The sequence below is a fragment of the Phodopus roborovskii genome, unplaced genomic scaffold, assembly GCF_943737965.1.
Source record: "Phodopus roborovskii unplaced genomic scaffold, PHOROB, whole genome shotgun sequence".
In the NCBI taxonomy this organism is placed as follows: Eukaryota; Metazoa; Chordata; class Mammalia; order Rodentia; family Cricetidae; genus Phodopus; species Phodopus roborovskii.
This window is the reverse complement of record NW_026125537.1, coordinates 2655641-2680473: the sequence shown is the minus strand read 5'-3', so window position 1 is coordinate 2680473 and position 24833 is coordinate 2655641. Positions and strand designations below refer to the sequence as shown.

The following is a 24833-nucleotide window of genomic DNA, read 5'->3' as shown; positions in this document are numbered from 1 at the left end:
AAGCTGGTTACTAAGAGTTTAAATTTGTTCAGTCTTTTCATCAAAAACAAAAATCTATTCTTTCTGAGAAATAAAACTATCTTAGTGAACAAGTAGATGGAAATCCTAGTACAAGTTTAAACACGAAACTTTCCTTCAACCCTTCCTTTTCCTGGTTTCAAGACAGTCTCACTATGTAGTCCTAGCTGGGCTTGAACCTGCTATATATTAGGCCAGCCTTGAAATCCTACTGCCTCTGCTTCCCAAGTGCTGGAGTTACAGGCATGCACCACCACAGCTGTCAGCTTCAAGTTCACCGGTAGAGACTTGACACTTCTTCCCTGTAGCAACAGTGACTTACTATTTGGCTTGGTGTAGGGCATGGATAAAAGTAGTTACTGAAGAGGAATAAATGGGTGGTGGCAAGAGGGCTAAGTGGGTGCTCACTGCCAAGCCTGATGACCTGAGCTCCACCCTTGGAACCCACATAGTGAACAAAGAGGACTGAGTACATCCAGTTGTCGTCAGACCTTGGGTGCACTTGTGTGCTTACACACACACACACACACACACACAGGTGAATAAACGAATGAGCGAATGAAGGGAGGCTTGAAAACACAGGTTTTAGAAAGGTATGTTTTGTAACAGCCTCAGATGATTAATCACACCACTGATTTCAGCCTGTGTTCTATGGTAAGTTTGTACTTGGGAACCACAAGCAAAGTTTCAGAAAGAAACCCTTGCCCTTTGGGAGTTCAATCTGAGACTGAAGGTGTCTGAGCACACGCTGTACACAGGGGAAGAAGGTATTTTGAATGCAATTTATTTGAAATGCTTCCAGAAAAGTTTAAGGCCATTATACAAAACATATTCATTTCACCAAAACATTTGCCCACTCTCTTCCCACAGGCTGACCCTGACAGAGACCTTTCCTCTACTCATTGGCCAGAGTGGCCAGCGGCCCTATAGAAAACATCTCAGGTTTTTCACCATCCAGTGTCTCATCTCAGCTTTCTGTCTGTCTGTCTGTCTGCAGCAGGTTCATTCACTAAATCAGCAACTTGAGAAACAAAGTGGTTTTAAATAAACTTGTAATAAAAAAAAATTTACCATGGCTAAAAATCTATAAATACAGAAATATGCTTTACAGGGTACAACTGATCATAACATTTGTTTTGAAAAATAATAATGTAATATACCTTACTTTTCTCTTGGTAACTCCTGACACACAACTTCTTTCAGTGCACAAGGCACATGTACATGATAAAGGGATAATTTTGTATTTTGCTGTTTTCTTTTTTGTAAACTTGATAGGTGAAGAAATTAACAAAAAGAAAGTTTTGGCAATAATTTAGAATCACTACTACTAGTACTGGTGTGGGTATAATTTTGTACAAGTCCCCTAAGTATTTATTTACACTTGCAGGGAGCTGTTCCATGTATTTTGTCAACTCCTCCCCCACCCCCGCCCCTAAGGTTTTTTTTCTTTAACCTGTCTTTGCTTTGTAAATCAAGGCTGGAACACAGAACTTTCCAGTTTGGCTAGCTAGCTGATCCTGGTTTATCAGAGCTAATGAAATTGGGCTCACAAGGAATTAACCACCATTCTGATTATAGCTCAAGAACCAAAGACCCATACTCAGGGCCCAAAAGCAGAGCTAGAAATCCCAAGACCCTCTAGACTATTGACAACTTCAGTGGCTCTCACAGGAGGCTTCGGTGGTGGTGACATATTCTGACTCCTAGGTCTTTCTTTCACGTTTGTAAACAGAGTCACCGATGCAGTCATGGTCTTGTGTCATCTCATTATCACTCAAAATTAGGAGTGGCTGAGACAGGTGGAGCATGAGGCACACAGTGTCTCAGATTCCTGGCAGATCATTCCTGGCCCTGGGAATCTCTCCTGGCGTTGTAGGCTAGAAATGGCTCTCTTTGACAAGCCCATAGCTATGACAAACACATTTTTCAGTAGAATATTCAGAACTGGCAGGTACTTTCAACTTTTTGGTTTTGTTTTTACAATGGAACTCAGTTTGAACTAGAACTTGGTGTATAGCTAAGTATGTTCTTGAACTCCAGAACTCCCTACCTCTGCTCTCAAATGCTCGGATTGTAGGCCTGCGCCACCAGGCCTGTCCAGCAGCTGCTTTTGTCTTGGTCCTTTCTGAAGCCAGGTTCTGTTTGTCTTCATAGATTATTACATTCAGCTTGCACTGGATGAAACCACAGGGTTCAAACAAAGCTTCCTCCTTTGCAAAGTCAAACCTCAGAAACCCCCCAGAGATGTTTTCATGTTTTTTGGTTGAATAACACAGAACCCAAGTTCACTTCAGGGGTTGGGCTTTCCTGCCTTCCATTTAAATGCCATCTCAAGACTCGGCAATGCTTTCTCAATTCCATGTCTTCAGCTACGGGAACACCGGAGAAGCATGGGACTGTCAATGCAGTCCACACACAACAGTAGTTTAGAGATCCTTCCTGTTTTGAAAAATCCAGAAGGACAATTCAAAGTAACTTGTTCACTTCCTCTCCACTCATCCAGATGCAGAGACAGAGCAATGGGAGGAAGGGCTGCCACAGCAGACACCACCTGACACAGAGTGGTTGGCAGTTACAGTACTAGGGACAAGGTCAGGCAAAGGGACACATGTGCACAGGCACAGAAGTGTTACAACGTCCCTCTCCAAACTGTTCATGTGTGGAATGCCAATACTGTACAGGTAAGACATGGGCACAGCCCTCCGTCAGACACTTTCCTCTAGCCTGCTGTCTGCACAGGAGACATCTGTCTGTTCCATCCTCTCACATTCAAGGCTGACCTCACTGGTGTCCATACTGCAGTCTGACTCACTGTCCGATTGGTCCATCTGCTCAAGTTTTGTCTCTCCTCGTGGCTCCCTGTTCTCAGTGCCAGGACCCAGGAGCAGTCCCTCAGAGTCAAGCAAGCCTGCCTGCCCAGAAGCAGACAGAACTGTTTCTTTGGCTTGCCGGATACAGTTGAGCCACTGCTGTTTGTTGAAGGTGTCATTGGCTTGTAGTGAGTGGGTCTGACTTTGGGATCCATTTTTGAAACTGACTCTGAAGAAGTTTTTAACTAGAAATGAAGAACACATGAAAAGGGTCACTGGGTAGGTGTTTGCCAAGGCTAACAATACCACCCATAGCGGCACTAAGCTCTGGGGCCCATGGCAGACATGCCAATTACAGAATGTCTCCTTCTGCTGCAGGACTCCGTTCTATCCTGATGCCACTCCTAATTGACTAGAGTGACACAGGCCAGGTTCAGTTTCCTTGGAGGGATTGATTACTATACCTGTGTAAATATTAGAAGCCCTTAGAGAGGATATGGGAGCTGTTGGAGAGAGGAAATTGAAGGAGAGAAGTGATGCAATTATATATTTATTATTGTTGTTATTATTTTGGTTTTTCAAGATGGTTTCTCTGTGTAAAGCTTTGGTTGTGCTGGAATTAGCTCTGTCAACCAGGCTGGCCACAAACTCACAGAGATCTGCCCGCCTCTGCCTCCCAGGTGCTGGGATGAAGATTCTAGGCATGCGCCACTAGGCCCAGATTGGGTTTTAGTTTTCTAACCAGCATTGGGAATATTTGACTATCATATACTGTGCACTCCACCCACAGGAACAAAAGCTGAACCTAAAACAGAGCTCACTACATAGTGATGCCTGACGGAGACTGTTATCCTGGCTTCTCATGGTCATTTCCTTTATTTAGTTAAGTCCTATCTTAGAGGTGCCCATTGAGTAGTGCTGCAGGTGAACACGTACCCCAGCTCATTCATTTTGGTTTTGTTTTCTTCTGAGGTAGGCTTTCACTATATAGTCCAGGTTGGCCTCCAACTCATAATCTCATGTTGGGCCATGACAGCTGGGCTCTAGGTGATTCTTCTTAAACCTCTTCAGCAACTATACCAGAACAACTACAAAACTTTACATTATGCAACTAGTGTCTTCCCAGAAACCGTACAGTATTAAGCATTATTTTAGGTAGCAGTAGGAGATAGTCAGGGAGCAAAAGGTGTACCAGCTACAGGTGTACATGGACCAGTTCATGAACTGTATGCCACCTAATGCTCAAAGTAAACACAAAAGGAAAGTAGCCAAATGGGAAACTGAGGCTCACAGAGGTTGAACTTGATTGCACACCAGTTAGCATTGGAACACAGTTGGGCTTTAAGGCTGGCTTTGTTCTCGTTTCCCCAGCCAGCCACTCCTTCTGTATTTCTAAGATCAAATGGGTTCACTACATCACTACAGTCTGCTCCCCACACATACTTCTCTCATTGTTGCTGAAGGCCCCACGCAGGGAGCCACCCAGCCGAACTTCTCCATCCTGCAGGTCTTCCAGCATGAGGTCCTTCACAGGGATGGGCTGCCGGTACAACTGGTAGCAGAGTTGCTCATTGTGAGTGACAGCTCGAGTGATCACAAGCACTTCTTGGAAGAGGAAAACATGTAGTTTCTAGAAGAAAAGAGCCCACAGGATTGTCTTGAGTAAGTGGTAAATTTGTGGGCCTCTGTGGTAAGAGGTCACTAGGAACCAAGTTCATATCAGATTATGAGCGCATGCTCAAATCTATTTCTAGGAAAATAGAAGTGGGGAGATTTGTACAGATACATATATCCACACCTTAGTACAGGTTTCTCTTTCAGGATCCACTGGAGCAAGGCTTTCTACAGATAACTGTAACCAGAATTCTACTTATATTACACTTCACAACCTGTCCAGTTAATAATAGTCTACAAAGGATGAGACTATATCAAATCCTAATAACAATTCTTGCTTCCCAAGCCCATAAAAACATGTCTCTTCAACCACTGGGCTTTAACCATCAGCTTTAACCAGCAACTCTGGCTGGCATCCTGCTCATCAGAGAGGGACCTGGGCACACTGCTGGTATCAGAGAAAGATGACCTGCATGTCCTCAGTAAGTTCATCAGCATCTGGGGTCTCTGGAGAGCCTGTGCTTTCAGGGTGGATGGCTGATACATGTGATGGAAAAAAAAATGAAGGCATGTCTCAAACCACATCATGAAAGCAAGCTGCCCCTATGGAGCTGAGGCAGAACATCTTAGAAAATGAAGGCGTGCCTCAAATCACACAAAGAGAGTAAGCCTCCTATGCAGTGCTGGTACATATCTGTGGTGTTCAACTCCGAGTACCAGACCCTTCTCACAGTCTGGAGAGGTTCAGGAGTGAAGGCAGAGTGATACAGCTCTGATGTTAGGCTCTGGCTTTCTGGTGGAAATGTGGGGATGCTAATCCAGAACTCTTTTTTTTTTTTTTTTTTTTTTTGGTTTTTCGAGACAGGGTTTCTCTGTGTAGCTTTGGAGCCTGTCCTGGAACTAGCTCTGTAGACCAGGCTGGCCTCAGAATCACAGAGATCTCCCTGCCTCTGCCTTCTGAGTACTGGGATTAAAGGCCTGTGCCACCACCATCTGATGGCCACCATCAGAAGAGGGGTCAAAACTCACGATTAGAATCTTGATTTGAGTAGGGGAAGCCATTCTACACTATCAGTGATTCACTATCTGAAAGAAAAACAATTTGTAGGTCTCCTACCATATACATTCCACATACTGCAGAGGCGAAAAATTCTACTAGACCTTAGGTGGTAGGAATGTATGCCTTAAAAGATTGGCTGGGCACACAGCTGTAATCCAACAGTTAGGAAGTAGAGGTAAGATATTGCAAATTCAAGGTGAGCCTGGGCTATACATTGAGTTTGAGTTTAACCTGGGCTGCTTGGGGAAGACTCTGTTTCAAAATAGACAATTTTTAAAAAATGCCCAAAGATTATAAAACACTTAAGCACAAAATAAAAAGTTAAAAGCCCCCTTTCCTGCACCCCTGGCGGCTTCCCCCCAAAGGAGGTAGTGGTTATAGAAATGTGTTTAAAAATAGTCTTTTTAGGGGTAGGGGAGAGAGAGTGGTGGTCCATTGTATTAGGGTTTTGTTTCTATATCAATAGATCTTCTTGTTGAGGCAGGCAGTTTAAACTGGGATTATCTGGGCAATGCTTTTAAAATATTCATCATGCCAGGTAGTGGTGCACATTTTTTATCCCAGCACTCAGGAGGCAGAGGCAGGTAGATCTCTGTGAGTTTGAGGCCAGCATGGTCTACAGAGCCAGTTCCAGGACAGGCTCCAAAGCTACACAGAAAAACCCTGTTTTGAAAAACCAAAATAAAATAAAAAACATCCATCATTTATGTCTTTACTGATAATCAGCTTCCTTTTGTTCCCACTCCTGTGACATTTTTTTCCTGAAGCAGGACTTTGTTCATAATAACATTCTCACCTCCATCGTGAGCCAAACTCAATAAACCTCCCATCCAAACTGCTGTCTTCTTTGTTTTCAGAGCTCCACTGCCTGTAGGGCTCATCTTTCTGCCATAGATACATCCAGTCAGAGGGGCCTCAGCTTAGATTGGTGTGTGACAATGGGACCATCTCCTGGGGAACAATGCTTCTTCCTGTTTCTCAAGACTTACTAGAAAGACCTTTCCAGGAACTGTTGATCAATCATGTGAGCCCTCTGTTGCTTCCTGGGACTCACTTTCTGGCAGTCAGTAGCTCTCTCACACACATGCAGGTCCACACATTACACATGGTATGGCTGAATCCACAGGGGTCCTGATAATAGGCTATGCAACATACTCTCTAACAACGAGGGGTAATTCCAAACTCGATCACATAAGCTGAAAGGATGTCTCTTAAATTATTATATTTAATCAACTTCATCTATGTTAAATACTTTTTTTTGGAGAAAGTTTTCACTATGTGCTCTGGCTGACCTGGAATCCTTTAGGAGGATCAGGCTGGTCTCATACTTTCTCTGCAGCCCTGATGGACCTTGAACGTAAAAACTTCCCTGCTTCAGCTTCCCAAGACGCTGGGATTATGAACCCGTGCCAATAGGTCTGACTCACTACTTTCTGAAGTCAAAGTGGGACATATGGTGTATGCCTATAATCTTAGCTGCTGGGAAGGCTGAGGCAGGGTTGACTCATCCTAGTGGGCAACTTAATTGAGACACTGTCTCAAAATCTAAAAAAAAAAAAAAAAAAGATAAAGAGAAGGTTAGGAATGTGTTCAGGGGTAGAGTGCTTGCCTAATGGCAGCAAATAGGTTAAATCCTTGGCACCACAAAAAAAAAAAAAAAAAAAAAAAAAATGGAAAAGAGAAGCCAGGGTTGGGGTGGGGCTAGGGAGAGGGGAAGTACCAGGGAAGGTCCCGAAGACAGTAACTACTTACCACACCCCGGTTATTTTTCAGTTCACCGTGACAACACAGGACCCTTGAGCTGTCAATCAGGGAATCTTTCTGGGCTTCTTCCAAGTAAAGGAGCCGCTCTTTGTAATATCGGCATTCCGATTCACCAGTCTTGGTGTTGATTTCTGCCACAATGCCCTGAATGATGTTTATCTATGGAAGCAAAGAAGAATAGTAAATATGGGGGGGAGCCAACCAACCACAGCCACAGGCTTAGAGCCGGTCTCCAGGCTACCCAGACACTGCTGCACCTAATGCTGAAAGCTGAGATATTTTGGCCACTGTGGGAAAGGGGGAAAAGGAAAGCTTTTTTCTTTTGAGGGGAGGCAGATTCCCACACAGTGAGGCCAGCCTTGAACTCACAGAGATCCACCTGCTTATTGTGTATCACAGTACCCAGCTAAGTTTAATATACTAAGTTTATATAATTTATGCATATATATATGCATATGTGCGTATATATATATATATATATATATATATATATATATATATATATTTGTATCATAAACTATACTGGCTAGTGTTTTGTCAAATTGACATATGTTAGATTCACATAGGAAGAGGAAACTGCAATGGAGAAATGCCCTTGCCAGCCTGTGGTAAAGCCTCTGGGACATTTTCTTTATTAATGACTGATGTGACAGATCCCAGTCCATTGTGGATGGCACCACCCCCGGGCAGGTGGTCTAGGTTTGTGAAGAAAGCAGGCTGAGCAAGCCATGGGGAGCAAGCCACTAAGCAGCGCCCCTCCATGGCTTCTTCTGCTCCAGTCCTTGACTCCAGGTTCTTGCCCTGGCTTCCCTCAGCTATGGAGTTGATGTTATGGTGAAGCTTTACCCCAGCCCCTGGCATCCATACACCCAAAGAGTCTGGAATGTCATGGTGGCAGTTCTACCCAAGCTCACCTTCCCTATATCCCTCCAAACCCTGCTGCATCTCAGAAAGTCCCACAAATGATGACCCCCTCCCCCAGACGTGCTCAAGACCACTCCCACAGGGTATTTAAACTGCCCCCCAGAAAACAGATGTGTGGTTTTCCAGTCTCTCTTTCCCATCTCTCTATAGGGTTGGAAGGTCAGCCAGGAGGCTTGTACACATTAAACTTGGGCTTTTTCTAACTTGGTTTGATTTGGTCTGATTTAGATTGCTGCATCGGTGGAGAGGCTTATCAGGGTGCAGAAACTTTTCACTTATAAGCTGTTAGGTGAAATAAACTTTTTTATCCCCAAGTTAGTTTTAGTCATAGCATTTTATCACAGCAACAGAAACCCTAAGACATAAGCAAATCTAAAAAGTGATGCATAACGTCTTCCAAGTGGAAGAGGTACAAAGCAGTCTTGGATGCTTAAGAATGTACTTATACTGCATGCCTACAGTCCTAACATTTGGGATGCTGAAGCAGGAGGGCCATGAGGAGGGTGTTTGCGACCAGACTGGGTCAAAGCAGGTTCCTAGGCCAGTCCATAATGAGACCCTGTTTCAAGAAACCAATACCAAGCAAGCACTCCCCACCAAATGCAAACCAAACCAAACTAACCAAACAAAACCAAATGGAATGGAACTGAATGGATCCAAATCAAATGTGAGACATCTGAAGAGCTGTTTAATGTTTTAACTCCTTAACATTTCTATGTTTTCAGCAGGCAGTGGAATCCATACATCCCTTTGAAAAAGACCTCAAACCAAAACAACAACAACAAAAAACAAAAACAAAAAAAGTTCAGGCTTGGGCATTGGTATCCCACGCCTTTAATCCCAGCACTCAGAAGGCAGAGGCAGGTGGATCTCTGTGAGTTTGAGTCCAACCTGGTCTACAGAGCTAGTTCCAGGACAAAACAGGCTCCAAAGCTACAGAGAAAACCTGTCCCCCCCCACCCCCCCAAAAAAAAAGAAAGAAAGGAAGAAAAAGACCCCAGCAGTAATGGCTACGGCTTTTTACTAGTGAACCATTTACTAATTGCTCTGGGACAGGGGAGCTAATCAACACTTGAGCCAATTTTTAGAGTTTGCTGCAAGTGTCCAGGAAACCCAGAAGGGTCCTCACCACAGATATAATGGGCTCACTTCCTAATGTAACTCAGGAACTGAACAGCCAGCCTATCATGCAAAGAGTTACAAACTCAAATGCTGCAGTGGTTCCTCGAGCAGCTCTGACTACTTCCTGTTCACAAATAGCCAGCAGCATCATTCCACACCTGAATCTGCTTTAGCCCCAAATACAAGGTTTTGTATTTGTATCTACCCAGAGGTTTGTATGTGTGGTGTGTGTGAGGTGTGGTATGTGTGGGAGCACATGTGTGCCATGGTACCAAGTGAGGTCAGATGACAACTTTCAGGAGTTGGGTCTCTTCTTCCAAAGTATGCTCAAGTGATTGAATTTAGGTCACCAGACTCACATAGCAATCTCACTAGCCTTCTGTTTGATGTTGGATGTTTTGTCTTGTTTTTTGTTGTTGTTTTGTTTTTGAGACAGGGTTCAAGTCAGACTGGGATTCAAATCAACTCAAGAATTTTCCATGTTGTGTAATTAACTAAAGTCTTCTAAATAGTTAGAATTCAGGGTTTGAACACAGCTTTATCACTTATAAGCTATAACCCTGGACACATTACACTGCTGAACAGAAAACTAAGATGGTCTAGATGAAAGGAAATGGGGGGCCAGTGGGAAGGAAATCCAGATTCAAAGTTGTGAAAAACCAGATCAGGGAGGGGTGGTGGTGGTAAACCCTATAGAGTGATGCATGCTCAGTAAACATTTGCTGAATGAGGGTGCAGTGGCAACTAGGAGGTTGATCAGGCACCCTACTGCACTTGGGTACAGATGTCCCTTCACAAATGAGCTTTGGGCTAGCTAGCAGCCAATTCCCATTTTAAATTCTTCCATTTAAAATTTCCAAAAAGATCTTAGTTCTCACAGTCTGCAATTCTAATACCAGATTGGAGTGGTATTAAAAAAAAAAAAAAAATCAAGAACAGTGGAAAGCCTGAGTTGGGTGTGCTACAACCCTAGCATTTGGGAGGCTGAAACTGGTGGATTGAGAGAGGCCACAAGTTTGAAGCCAGCCTGGCCTGTGTCAAACATGCATGCATGTAATGTACACGTACACATAACCAGTAACAGAAGTATTAGAACCAAATCAATCTTAAGCTACTTTGTGTCAACATGTTTTGTGTGTGAGGAACTGGAAACTGGTAAGGAAAAGTAACAACAAACAAACTCACTAATGAAAGAAGTAGTAGTTCCAGGCCTGGAACCCAAGATTGCTGGGCCCCATGCATACGGTACCAATTGACCCAGCCTTAGCCATTATGGAGAATGAAACAGGAAGAGAAAAAGAAACAGGCAGACTCACAGCTTCCTCCAAGTGCTGTTGGTCTGGATCATCATTTGGCGTGTGCCTCAGGATTTCTCGGAGGAGCAGAGGGTATTTTACCAGGCGGCTCCTGGGAATATCAAGGAAATTCCAGAGATCTAGTTTGCGGCTGAAGGGGGATTCTAGGCAGCGCTGAAGGAAATCCTGGACTCTGTGGTCTTGCTTTTTGTGGTCCAGAAGGGCTTTGGCAGCAACTTGATTGCTGCAGTAGCTGTCATAGGAACTGAGACAAGGCAGCTGAGAAGGAAACATAAAGGGAAGGCTGGGTGTCAGCATCATTGCTATGAAGGTCCAGGCTGGCATCAGTTAGGAATGAACAAACACCAAGTCAGTCTCCAGACCAAGCCAAGGTTCCTTTATCTGCAAGGGTGGCAGAAACTAAGCAGTGCAGTCTTTAAAACAACAACAAGACACAAAAGTGTTATTCTCTCAGCTATACTTTTATTCTGTAAAGATCCCTATCAAAACTCCTTAGCTTTGTCCAACAACTTAAGCTAGGAAAAAAGAACCAGTTTTGTCGATGCATATAGAATAGGGTGTGTGTGTGTGTGTGTGTGTGTGTGTGTGTGCATTTATGGCACAGGTTCACATGTGGAGACAGGGAACAGTCCTAGGTTTGGTCCTCATCTTAGACAGGGCCTCTTCACTACTTGCTGCTGTTCTGGAAGCTGCAGGCTTGCTGGTCTGTGAGCTTCTGGGGGTTCTCCTATTTCTGCCTCCCATTTCACTGTAGAAGCACCCAGATCACAGACACATGAGACTGTGCCTGGCTTTACACAGATTCTGGGAATTCAAACACAAATCTTTACCCTGTCCACAAGTCCTGTGCCCACTGATTTAATTTTAAGAATTTTTATTTTTGTGTATGTGTGCATATTTGCTTGTCTGTTTGTGTGACTGTATGTGTGTCTGTATGACGTCTGTAGACATCAGATTCTCAGGAACTACCTAGAGTTCCCGTGGGAGTTCAGGAAACTGAACTGTGGCCCCCTGGAAGAGTAGCAAGCATGTCTAATCACTGAGCCACATCTCCAAGCCTACCTCCTCTTGTGTTTTAAAGGAGGATTTATTTTAGGATTATTTAAAGAGACTTATCTAGAAGACTTAGGGTCATACACAGAAAGCAAGAGTCCAACTCACAACCTAGGTTTTTGTGTTGTTCAGTACAAGCATTTCCACATTTGTTTAAGATTACATGATTCTAAGTTGGCCCAAAACTTAGGGGCCTCAAGAATTTGAAGCAATAGTATGATTAAGAAAAAAAAAATTAGTTGTAGGAATTATTTATTAAAATCTTTTAAATGAGCTCTAGCAGGTCAGGAAAAGTTTTTGGCACCATCTTCTGAATTCTCACACCATCATGCAAGAATAGTTTCAGCTTAAAGACTGGAACATGTTAACCTCACTGCCTTCTTTCCAGCAAAGCCAATTTCCTTGACATGCCCATCAGTCACACTGTGTAAATATCACATCAGAGACTCAAGCAAAGAGCTTCTCATCCCCCTCTGCTACTCCTCCCTCATAACAGTGCCTTAGGCTGACTGACAGGCTAGTGCAAATCTACCCATAGCAGTAACATGTAGCCAGTGGCCCAGCTACATTGATTGCCCTCTTCTGGAAACCAATGAAGAGACTGTTCACCAAGACATCCCTTCTGTAGCATTCAGTGCAAGACAGTGACAAAGGCATCTTTAGTTTCTGCATCTTCAGGCTTTTGCATCCTATCCATTAAACAACAAAGTCTGTATTTTGGATGAACAGATACATTCAAGGTTAATGGATTGTAAGACTAGAGAATAGTTGATGGTTTGGGGGCAATGCTCACAAAGAAACAGCAGAATAAAAAACAAATAAAAACCCAAACCCAAACAAAACTCAGGGCGTGGTGGCTCTCACCTATGATCCTAGCACCCAGGAGGCCAAGACAGGAATTGAACGTTCAAGAGCAGCCTAGACTACACAGTGTGATCCTGTCTCAAAAGTCAAACAAAGAAGTGGCCAGAAGAGGCAATTACTAAGCCTGAGGGCTTGAACTTGGTCCCCAGGATCTATATGGTAAGAAGGAACCAATGCTCATGAGTTAACCTCTGATTTCCATACACAAGAGAACAGGATCCTATAAGTTGTCCTCTGGGTACATATACACTCACATATATACAACTACATAAATGCATGTAAAAATAACAGCAACAAAAGCACAAAGGAACAAATCAACAAAAACATGAGTGGTAGAATTTGAAGGTGTTTTGTTTCTTTTTAAACCATTCATATGTTCATATGTAATAGAATTTGAAGTTTTTAAATATCCTACCACTACTTGTATAATTCTTATTGAAATTATTTTCTCATCACAGAGTAGGAAAAGTTGTCAGAGTAGTAGTATTTAAAAGACTCATTATTGAGTTTAACGTTTCTTGGAAATGTCTTCCTTCCACATTAACAAAGAAACACACACACAAAACAACCTTTTGATTTGTGTTAAGAACAGCTGCAGAAATTCTCCGCTCAACCATATATTTTGAAGTACTGATAACTAGTTTACCTGCCCCTCACCCCCCCAAGATGGGATGCTTGCAACTTAGATTTTCAGAATGAATTCAGGCTCCCCTAATTTCATTACTACTTCCTCGCTTTTTTAAAGACCTGGAAATGACCCATGTTTGCATTAAGTAGATGCAAATCAGCAGTAGCAATCAGATATGAACTACCAAGGAACTATTGGTCACTGTCCAATGGGCCATTACTTTCTGTGATCCCTGCCACCTGCTACCATGGCAACCAGTTAAGCTCTGCTCTTTTGTTCACACCTGATAGGATGCTCATTTCCTGGGCATGACTCAAAATTAATACAGTCTGATTTCCAAATATGTTTGCACACCCTTTAAAAATGAGGTAACAGTTCAGTGTTAAAAAAAAAAAAGAAAAATAAGAAAAACATAACTCTGGAAATACAGCATGAGGTTCAAAAACTAACTTAGAGACACTAAGTCATCAAACACTTAACAGAGGAGCACACCAGGACAGGTTTTAAGCTACAGCTAAGCAAGTAGCTCACCGCAGCTATACAAGATCTGCATAAGACTGAGCCTGCCAACATTTTGTCATGGATGGAGGAGGTTCTCCTCCTCCCTGAGGGCCTATAGGTAGTTAATGGTTGCTGGGGGAGAGGGTGTCACTTTCTTCAGTGGTATAGCCATTGCTAAATTGTCCCATTCTTGAAAATAACTTCTCACTCACACTTGTGCAAGCAGCTATGATTAAATCCAATGGATCATAGGAAAAGAAGACACAAAAGTGGGAGGAGACTTGTTGGGAAATAGGGTTTCAGTGGGAGAGGGAGGTAGATAAGAGTGGGGGACATGGGGTAAAAATCCACTAAAATTCATTATAAGTATGGAACTGTCAAAGAATAAAAAATGAAATTTTAAATGAAATTTAAAAGGCCCACGTGTATGAGTATACATATGTGTATGTATCCGTATCCATGTGTATGTATACATATGTTTAAGTATATATGGAAAGCACTTATTTCTTTTTTTTAATATTTTTAGAAGTTCTATCCCCTTAATATAAAAAAATATCAGAATGAATCTGGATTTTTACTTCCATGTACCCTTTCTCTCCCTTTGGGATTAAAAATTAACTAGGACCTAAATTAAACAGGAGCACTTTCTACCATGGAGGGCTTATAAATTATTTTATCACTGAGACAGTCACTTAGGACATTGCTTCTTTGTGACAGGGAAGGCTTGCTCAAATAGGATGACCCGCTAGGAAGAGACTGCCACCCTCTGTAACCCGGCAGCTCCCCAGAGATGCCCTCTGTTTAAAGTCCTCAAAGAACAAGTCATGGATTCACTTTAAGGTCAAAGGCCTGGCTGATGCTGTCATGGGGGGCTGAGGGGGCATTTATTTTTTTCCTTTGTGGGAATATAAATCAATTTTCCATGGGTTGAATGGACTCTGACTTTCTTCATTCAGTGTCCAGTAAGACATTTATTTTGCTCTGTTAAAAAGAGTAGAACTCAAACAGATTCACCCCTTGGTGTACAGCTCCCACTCAGACCAACACACCTGCAGTTAAAAGAGGGAAAACATTTAACAACTTTTTGGTTGATAACTAAAGACCATTTCTTATAAAATCTGGCAACAATGGGCCACTTGTTTCCTTTCAGGCCAAGCTCTAAGATTCCATTTGATGCCCGGAGGGTCCAGACAGCAATAGACTGGGGTGGCCACATTTCCTCTGAGTACGTACGGAACATGACTGTTAAAGCCTTCCCCAGTCCCTAGATCAAACTAACCTCATAACACAAGTGACAAAAGTGTATTTCAGGGGGAAAAAGCAGACTGAGCATGAGTCTGGAACAATGTCATAATTTACACGCTTAAAGGAACAGTGTCATCCCATATTTTGATGTCATAATAAGTCAAGCGGGGACCCTGCTGACTCTGAGGTGTGCTTGCTCCCTGACTAGGGAGTCCATTGACTGGAGACATTTAAAAAACACTGATGCAGATGTTCTCATTAAACCACCTCTGACTCCAATGCACCTACTCTTTCCATAGAAATGTCTTTGTGGGTTGAAGGACTTTAAAACTTACCATGACTTGGAATAAAATGCCAAAAGTTTAAAATGAATGATATCTCTTGAAATATTGAAGCACATTATCTAAATTATTCAGCTTAGAACATTACTTGTCTCTCAGGTGTTCTTGAGATATTTCAGCCTTGGTACTAAAATTGACTTCTGAACTAGAGCCAAGTCCTGGGACCCTCTCCAAAGGTTCCAGATCAGGAATAACTGATCTGGCCAGACACCAAAGCTAAGATTTTTTTGTACATCCATGTGACATCAGTGAGAACATGAAGGTTAGAAACAAATTTACCTGGAAATAGAAAACACTTAAAGCTCTATAACACCCTCTATCACCCCTGTACTCCCTGCCCAACACCCTCTATCACCCCTGTACTCCCTGCCCAACACCCTCTATCATCCTGTACTCCCTGCCCAACACCCTCTATCACCCCTGTACTCCCTGCCCAACACCCTCTATCACCCCTGTACTCCCTGCCCAACACCCTCTATCACCCCTGTACTCCCTGCCCAACACCCTCTATCATCCTGTACTCCCTGCCCAACACCCTCTATCATCCTGTACTCCCTGCCCAACACCCTCTATCACCCCTGTACTCCCTGCCCAACACCCTCTATCACCCCTGTACTCCCTGCCCAACACCCTCTATCATCCTGCACTCCCTGCCCAACACCCTCTATCATCCTGTACTCCCTGCCCAACACCCTCTATCATCCTGTACTCCCTGCCCAGCACCCTCTATCACCCTGTACTCCCTGCCCAACACCCTCTATCATCCTGTACTCCCTGCCCAACACCCTATATCACCCCTGTACTCCCTGCCCAACACCTTCTATCATCACTGTACTTCCTGACTTTTTTCCTGGAATACTGGATGAATCAGAGGGATCAAGAGATCCAATTTTGCCTGGATGAAGTCATTAAAGTTATCTGCTTTCATTACCTGCTTCATAACAAATAAAAATATCTAGAATTGGGATGGCACATCCAAGTACTCACTGAAGAACTCACAGACAGACAGGCAATAGGGAGTAGTTGGGGTGGTATCAAAATGGTGTATGCTTTGTCTAAGTGAATGACACAAATGAACGCTACATATTCAACTGAATAAAAATTCAGTATGAGGATCATACACTTATGAGCCCTAACCTAAATTCCCATCTTTGTTCTTTAAGAAAGGGAATCAGTTATGTTAGATGAAGGTCTGTATACCCAGCAGTTACTTAGGACCAGAAATATATGTTCTAAATACAAGCAACATGTACCCATTACCTTGTTGGTAAAACTACATTTAGATCAAGGGATCCCACTACCCCCACTCTCCCCCACTTAGTATTGGGCATCAAACTCAAGGCTTTGTGCATTCTAAGCAAGAGCTATCTACTTTTGATGATAAACAAGAATGTCAAGCCAGGCCTGGTGGCATAGGCCTATAAATCCCAGCTACTTGGAAGGCTGAGGTAGGAGTATCCCAAATTCAAGGTCTACCCAGGCTATAAAGTGAGTTCAAGGACAGCATGGGCAATTTAGTGAGAACTTGCCTCAAAATAAGGGGGTAAAGAAGGCAGGATGGGGCATGGACACATAATGTGTGTATGTATGTATGTATGTATGTATGTATGTATGTATGTATGTATGTGTATGTATGTATATCATGCATCAAAGAAACATGAATATGTTAATTTTAAACTTAGAAATGGCAATAATTTAATTGGCCTAGATCCAATGTAATCTAGCATCATTCATTTTATTTCACATGAAACTAATAGTTTCATGTATACTTTTTATTTACTTTATTGCAACAATGCCATGTTGTCTCTAAAAGCAATACATCTTTGATAAGAAAAAAATGTTTCCATGCTTTAAAGACATAAAACCTCTATATTATTAAGAGTTTATCTTTTTATCTGATGTGATAGCCAATATTTGTCAACAAGGAAAAAGTCTGGGTAAGGTGAAATCTCTTCAAGCAAGACCAGAGAACATTTCTTACCCAGCCCACAAGGATGGGACCAACATGCTCAGTTGAACCATCAGGCTTCCGAATGTCTCGAAGCTGACTAAGGAGATCTGGCAAGAAATAAACGGAATGCTTATTTTGTTAGGCATTCAAATATGAGCGTGCACGCGCGGGTTGGGGGAGGGACGACTCTGGGCTACTCACATTATTACACAATCACAGATTTGCTATAAGACAACTCAATTAAGGCTGTAAGTCATGACTTCTCTGGGACCACACTGTACCTTCATGTAGAGGAATTAGAGAGTCCAGTGTTCCAAAAATTTGATTCAGTTCTTCTTCTGTCATTATTGAGAGTTTCAGCATGGGGTCATGGTAGGCCTGCAAAAGATGGGCAAGATTGGACACACATGTTGAAATGCAAAGAAACTCGGTTATTTATGCAAATGATTCCTGAGAGGTGCATCCCAATAAATAAAAAGTGGCTTCCTGCAATTTTTCCCATAATGCCATGGAAACAGCCTTTTGTGGCTACTGATAAACTAAGGTAGAGAGTTCCCCTTCCCCCAAGCTCTTCTACACTTAGATGTATACCATACATCTAGGAAGAAGCAAAAATCCTACATGGATAGCAGTCTGGATTGATACAAGGTTCTAAAAATCAACATAATCCTACACTTGGAAAAAAACCTCCCACTTTACTGGAATTTTTATTTTATTCAAGTCAGCAGGCTTTTTCAAATTAGAACATATCTAAAAGAAAACTGGTTGGGCCCTTCACTATTGACATTAAGTACAGACAGAAAAACATTCACTGGTCTTAGTTCAGATCTCCAGAATGAACATAAAAGTTGGGTGGGTACGGTGGTCCACCTACAGTCCTAGCACTGGGAAAATGAAGAAACAGTGAAAGTCCTAGAGGAAGCTGGCTAGCCAGACTAGCTATATTGACAAGCTTTGGTTCAGTGAGAGAGCCTGCCTCAATAAATATGGTGATGATCCAATGAAGAAGACTCATATCACCCTCTGGCATTCACCAGCACAAATGTGACCACACACATATACACACGTGAACAGGCACACATACATGTATACTACACATGAACACATGCAAAATAAGGCAGATGGTAATTCTTGCCTTCAGAAAGTTGTATAAAGCTAATTGAGATTTTTTTTTCTTTTGAAGATCCATGGAAACTTAAAACATGTTAAAAAAACAAACAAAATAAACAAACAAATAAACACAAAAAAAGTTCAGGCTGGAGAGATGACTTAGCCATTAAAGGCTAGGCTCACAACCAAACCAAACCAAAACAAAACAAAACAAAAAACAAAACCAAAACAAAACAAAACAAAAAAAAAAGTTCAAGACTAACAAGAGGAATGTCACATCAGAAAATAAAACCAAAACCAATCAATCGATAAAGGGCTCTAATGGGTCAAAAAATTAAAGGTAAAGAATCCAAGGAAGGTTCTAAAGATGAGCCATGTGTACAGAGGAGGCTGGAAATACCACAGAAGAAATGATCTTGATTTAAGCTGAAGCTTGTGACAGGGATGAGGTGTATGACTGAGAGGAAAGGGGACTTTGGGGCAAAACAGACCCCTGTGAGTCAGAGGATGGCCAAGAAACATCTAAAGGTGTCTATATTCGGGAAATCTTGACTCAGGAAGTAGGGGTTAGGCATGTCACTAGCATATGTACATATGATGTGTTCCAGACTTAAATCCTTCTTGTTTCTATGAGCTGTTCAGCTTCTCGTCCTACCCAACAATTTCTTGGCAGTGTCCATGCAAAGCCTAGATGGCCATCTCCAGAGTGTAGGAGGTAGAACTTCCTACTAGCAGAATGTTGAACTGAGGATCCTAAGACAAGAAGTACTCTTCCAACCACATGATTCCCTCAAAAAAACATGAACAAAAAAAGTCAGAGGAATCTGAATGGATCTTCCAAACTAGGGAGGTCACTAGATAGGATGATTTGCTGTCAAGAATGCACATGATTTAAAGCAATCCCATATAATACATTTACATCTGGTTCTAGCTCAGCAGTAGTTTATGTGCATAGTATGCTTAAGTCTGAACCCTATCCTCAGCATTGAACAAATAAGCAACCCCCACAAAAAACCACAAAACTCTAGTTCCATATGAAAGACCCTAATTTATTATACCTCACTCTACCTACTTTCAAGAATTGTCTTTATCCTGACTTAGAGATCAGTTTCTCTAAATGATGATTTCTCACATGGACAAAGATGCCCTACATGACTCCTATTTTGATGTGTTTTGAGAGACCGGCTCTCAGTATGTGGCCCAGGCTGGTCCTGTACTCGAGGCCCTCCCACCTCAGCCTGAGTAGCTCAAGAAAGACTTCTAGGACAATGAGATCTAAACAGACATCCTTTGAGGTATACTAGATGCTCAGACCCTCAGAGGCATCCATCCAGCAGGTGCCAGATGTAGAGGGCTAATTTGCCTTCCTGCTTTGAGCCATTTCCTTCACTGCTTGGTTTGTGGTCAGTTTCTTTTCAGTTTCTGATGACTTGAGTTAGGCACAAGGACGTTGCAGACAAGCATCATTTTGGGACTCTGAAATGACTCATGGGGCAGGAAACAGAACAAGAAGTGACTCGAACAGCTCCTGTGCCTCAGCTTACCTTTTTTGCCAGTTTCAAGTCTTCTATCAGGTCTTCTTCACCTTGAGAAAGCTCAAAGATTGCCTGCAAAGTAAGATGAACGGATTTGCTCAGTTCTTTCATCTATGAGACCAAATTCAAACAGTACCAACACTCAAAAGCTCCAAATCTCCTTAAGTTAAATGAGGCTTGGGGGAGCATCAGGGAAGTGCATGCTGAGCATGTGCACCAATCTGAGTTTAATACCTTGCAGTAAAAAAAAAAAAAAAAAAAAAAAAAAAAAGTTAAATTAGTCTGAAGGGAATGCATCTTGTAGCTACCAAGTCGTCCTTCACATTTTAGATCTCTGATGGAGTCTGACAAGTGGGAAGCACATCAAGTGTTGTAATCATTGTGTGTGTGCTGAATTCTATATCTTTGCCACGAGTGGTAATCAGAAGAAATAATCCAGAGCCTGCTCTCAGAGATGGATCTGGCAGTGTTCTTAACCAAACCATCACAGTCTGCTTCTTGGTGAGCCTCAGCCAAAGCTGTATCCCTATCATTTACTTAAGATAGGGGTCATAGGAAGAATCCAGCATGTTTTCACTGTAGACAGAATCTGGTGGAGCCAATTCATTCTAAAGTCCCACAAGGTACAACAAATAAGATTAGAGGCGCTGGTTGTTTGTAAGAGTGTGCAAATGCACCATTTTTAATTTGGCTCAATTAAGCCACCGTTATTTAAAGAGCTATGATGTGCAGGGTTCCCTCTCTCATCTGGGAATCTAAACACTGGGCAAACTTTATGGTATTAAAGGACTACAAATCTGTGGTGATGGTCCAGGAACAACTGTACTGTTTCTAGCTAGAGAGAAGTCAACAGCTTTCAGGCATGGCCATTACCCTGAGGTTTAGGGACTAGAGGGTAATAAAATGGAACAACACAGGTGAGACGGGGCCCTGGGCTGTGGTGACAACCCTCCCCAAGACCCAGCAAAGTCTCACACCAAGGCTTACTGAAATAATTACACTTGGATGAAAAGTTTCAAATATAGCACATGAATCCTGTGTATTTATCAGCTGTCTGTGTCCAACACCAGCATCTTAGACAGCTTGCTTGCATTTCCTTGGCCATCTGCTTTATGGGAGCTCATCAACTATTGTGACCAACTGCCCCGCACCCCAACCCCAGGAGGACCACAGGATTCCACAATGGAAAATACTTTGGCTTTGGAGTAAGATGAATCAGGTTCAAATCATGCTGTAGCTAACCCCTGCTTGCACTGCCTCAATGCATTTCTCATCTGTAGTCTATCTTTCCTTTTCCTATACTGTCAGGCTGTACAAGTTATATATGTACATCAAGAACACAAGTACAGGAAAATATAAGGAAGGAAATTTTGAATCACCCATAATAGCATCTTGTTATCTCTACAGAAATAACAAACTCAGTTTTTTCTTTCCTACCACCTCTTCCTTCCTCTCCCCCCTCAGTTTGTATTTTTTTCTCCATTTTCATAACATAGCTCAGTTTTGACACCTATCAATATGAGGACTTCCCTCTACATGCCAAGCAATGAATTCTGCCACAGATACCAGGTAGCTGTCTTCTAATTCAATTCTAATGCTACATACCTGGAGATGGCATCAGGTCTCCCAAGTGAGGGCTTAGTCCCAAGACTCCTCACCCTTCTATATGCTAATCAAAACCTATGACTCTCATCAATTGGTGAGGTCAGTGTTTCCATGAACCCTCCTTAGGCTTGCTTATTCTGCTACAACTGTTCACAGAACTCAAGGCAACATTCATGTTTACTGGTTTACAGGATATTATGTTATAAAGGTTATGAGCATCAGGTGAGGATAGGGACAAGGGAAGGTGTAAGTGCAGCCTACACCCTCTCCACAGCTACTGCACCGCCTTCCCAGAACTCGTGTTTAGCTATTCAGCTCTTAAAAAACTTTGTCCTCTGGGTTTCTATGGAGACCCAGAAGATTAAATCACTGGCCATTGCTTATCACCTGTAACCATCAGCCTCTCTCCCTTCTCCAGGGGTCAGCGTGTAGAGCCATATCTTAGTTTGGTTTCTGTTGCTAGGATAAACAAAAGCAACTTGGGAGGAAAGGGTTGATTTCATCTTACAACTGTCAGGTCCGAGTCCAACACTGAGAAAACTCAGGGCCAGACTCAAAGCAGGAGCCTAGAGGCAGGGACTAGAAAAGAGGTCATAGAGAGCTGATTTTCAACCTGGGGGTTGCATAGCAGATATCCTGCATATCAGATATTACATTACAATTTATAGCAATAGCAAAATTACAGTTATGAAGTAGCAATGAAATAATGGTGGTGGGGGTCACCACAACATGAGACACTGTATTAAAGGGCCCCAGCATTAGGAAAGTTGAGAACCACTGTCACAGGGGAATGCTACCTATTGGCCTGTCAGCCTGTTTTCTTACTACACAAGACCACCAGCCCAAGAAAAGTACTGTTCACAATGGGCAGGACCCTCCCACATCAATCATTAATCAAGACAACAAACACCCCACAGTCTGATGGAGGCAGCTTTTCAATCGAGGTTCCTCTTCCCAGATAAGCTAGCTGTGTCAAGTTGACAAAAACCAAAACAAAACAAAAACTAGGACAGGCTGGGTTGTCACTGGAAGGCACTTGTTATCCTGCCTGGTTCTTACTAGTGGCTAGTAACTTTTTTTTTTTAATATGAATTTTTTTATACCATGCTTATCTTTTGACCTGTGTGCAAGTAAACCTGGAAGATCAGTTCCTGGGAAGGACAGCTTAGTCATGGAACCTTGAAATTTTGAGTATCCCTTCTCTGCTAGGGTCAGGGGGAGATGGAGATGGAGACAGAGACAATATATATACATATACATACACATAATACATACACACATATATTTGTGAGTGTAAGAATCCTTATTGGACTCTTGGATTCAACACTGCAAAATCACTTTATTTTTACAGTGGGGCCATACCCACGAAGCTGGATGCTGGCTTTTCAGTTTATACTATCCTATATCCTTCCACATATGACGTGGCTCTGAGGGTAGTGCACTGGTTCTTGCCTGCAGGGTACCTTTGTACACAGGCAGTTCCTTGGGTCCCAAACTTACCTCCTGTCGCTTGATCTCCTTGGCCGTAAGCACCTGATTGACACACACATCGAAGGTCTCACTCCACAGTTTGCTGTCCCTCCGCTTTGTGCTTGAGGAGGTGGCATTTCTGGACCAGGCTCGGGGGGCAAGGATGTCGGGGCGGCTCTCACTTCGGAAGCTAATGGACCGCTACACAATGAAAAGAAACCATCATGGGGTCAGCAGCAGGACTGGGTGGATCCTTTTTGAGCAGCTTCCTGTGACTGACAGACACAAATCATGTATCTATCTGCAAGCAAGAAAGGGCATGGCCAAAGCTTTTAAAAAGTGGGTCACTGAGGGATATGAGCAAGAGCCTTTTCCCACAACACGCTGAAGGCATCATTCTATGTGACCTGGACATTGAGGGAACTACAGAACAAGACCATGCAGGCCAAGCTCACATGCAAAAGGCTGCTCTCCAGCACACACCCAGTGGCTTGTTTCCAATGGACATTACTCTTCCTAGGCAGATACCTACACCAAGTACCAGCCTGGCAGCAGATGATGCCTACCCTGACATGTTTTGTTCTTTTGCAAAGAGTCCCCAGCTGTCTTTAGAAGTCCTAATCACTCAAAGTTCAGCCTTGTGACTGAAATATGCTCCCATGGGGCTTTCTCATGATAAATGCAAAGCATTCAAAGGAAGGTAAATGTGTCATCATTAGTCTTTAACCTTCAAGATTGCAACACGTTCCCTAGAAACGGAAAAGTAAAGAGGTCTCTACACTCAAAAAAAAAAAAAACACTTTTTTTTTTAAAGACAAATTCTTATGAAGCTGCTACCTTTCCAGAAGAGCCAAGTTTGGATTTCAGTGTCCACAACTGTCTTAGCTCTGTCTCCATTGGGACCTTATGCCTCTGGTCCCTGAGAGCACCTGCACTTACAAGCACTTGCACATACACACACTTTAAAATATTAAAATAGTTTTGTTTAAGAAGACAGGATCTTTGGTTATGCAGTATAGGATGACCTGGAACTGCTGTGTAGCCCAGGCTGCCCTTCCAACTCAGGATTGTCCTCCTATCTCAGCCTTCCAAGAGTCGAGATTATAGTTGTGTGCTAGCAGTTAAAAACTACAACATCCCACCAACACACACTTTAACAAATGTTCCCGTGCTGCTGCTCCCTGGGCCCTTCTGTGTGAACTGCCACTCAGCATGGCAAAGAATCTGACAACAGGAGACAGGCATATTTAGGACTGTACCCATTCATCCATCACCCTGCCACTCTGCCACTCTCTAACATTTTTTTTTTCTTTTTGCTATCAGTGCTTTCTCTGAGCAATCTTCTCCGTCTCAAGGGTGTTTCTCCCATTTCCCAACTAATCCTCACCTGTCTTCAGAACATAACCCAGATCTCTGTCTCTTTTAGGAAGGGTTCACCAATGTTCTTCCTCCTTCCTGTTCTGCCATTTGGATAAACTTCTGGCAGAACAGTGACCACATCTTGCTCTGTTTATTTAACGTGGTTTTAATTGATTTTGCATGTGACATATTAGCCTGCATCACTAAGACATTACAGGGTAGCTCTCAGTTATTTGAGATCCAACTATGAAATCCAACAATTAAAAATTGGAGTGGGGAAGGGGCTCCACTGTTAAGGTCACTGTTAAATAAGTTAGAATTACCTGTTGGAAGAATATTGACTAGTCTTTAAGCCAACTCTGAGGTAATTTAACTGCTAAAAATCCCCTTTATGCAAACTTTACCAGCATTAAAAACCATATATGATCACTTCAAAATTATGCAAATCCTATGTGAGCAGACATCTTAAAATGCCATAAATTTCTCATTTTTCCCCCTCATAGGTGACTTCTTACTTTCTAATTACTTAGAACCTGAGAAAAT

The 24833-nt window shown here is 42.6% G+C and overlaps 1 protein-coding gene across 3 annotated transcripts in view; it reads right to left on the bottom strand.

Moving 5' to 3' along the window:
- Window positions 1-1449: 1449 nt before the first annotated feature.
- The window catches only part of Arhgef3 (Rho guanine nucleotide exchange factor 3), a 277071-nt gene continuing 253687 nt past the window's right edge, over window positions 1450-24833 (bottom strand). For all 3 annotated transcript variants that reach the window (XM_051176745.1, XM_051176746.1, XM_051176747.1), the window contains 8 exons: window positions 22962-23132; window positions 19866-19928; window positions 17493-17589; window positions 17242-17318; window positions 10629-10886; window positions 7255-7425; window positions 4272-4458; window positions 1450-3073 (listed from right to left, as the gene is read on the bottom strand). In XM_051176745.1, the coding sequence (XP_051032702.1) occupies window positions 2724-3073; window positions 4272-4458; window positions 7255-7425; window positions 10629-10886; window positions 17242-17318; window positions 17493-17589; window positions 19866-19928; window positions 22962-23132 (1374 nt within the window). In that variant the 3' untranslated portion in view covers window positions 1450-2723. The remainder of the gene's footprint in view (window positions 3074-4271; window positions 4459-7254; window positions 7426-10628; window positions 10887-17241; window positions 17319-17492; window positions 17590-19865; window positions 19929-22961; window positions 23133-24833) is intronic.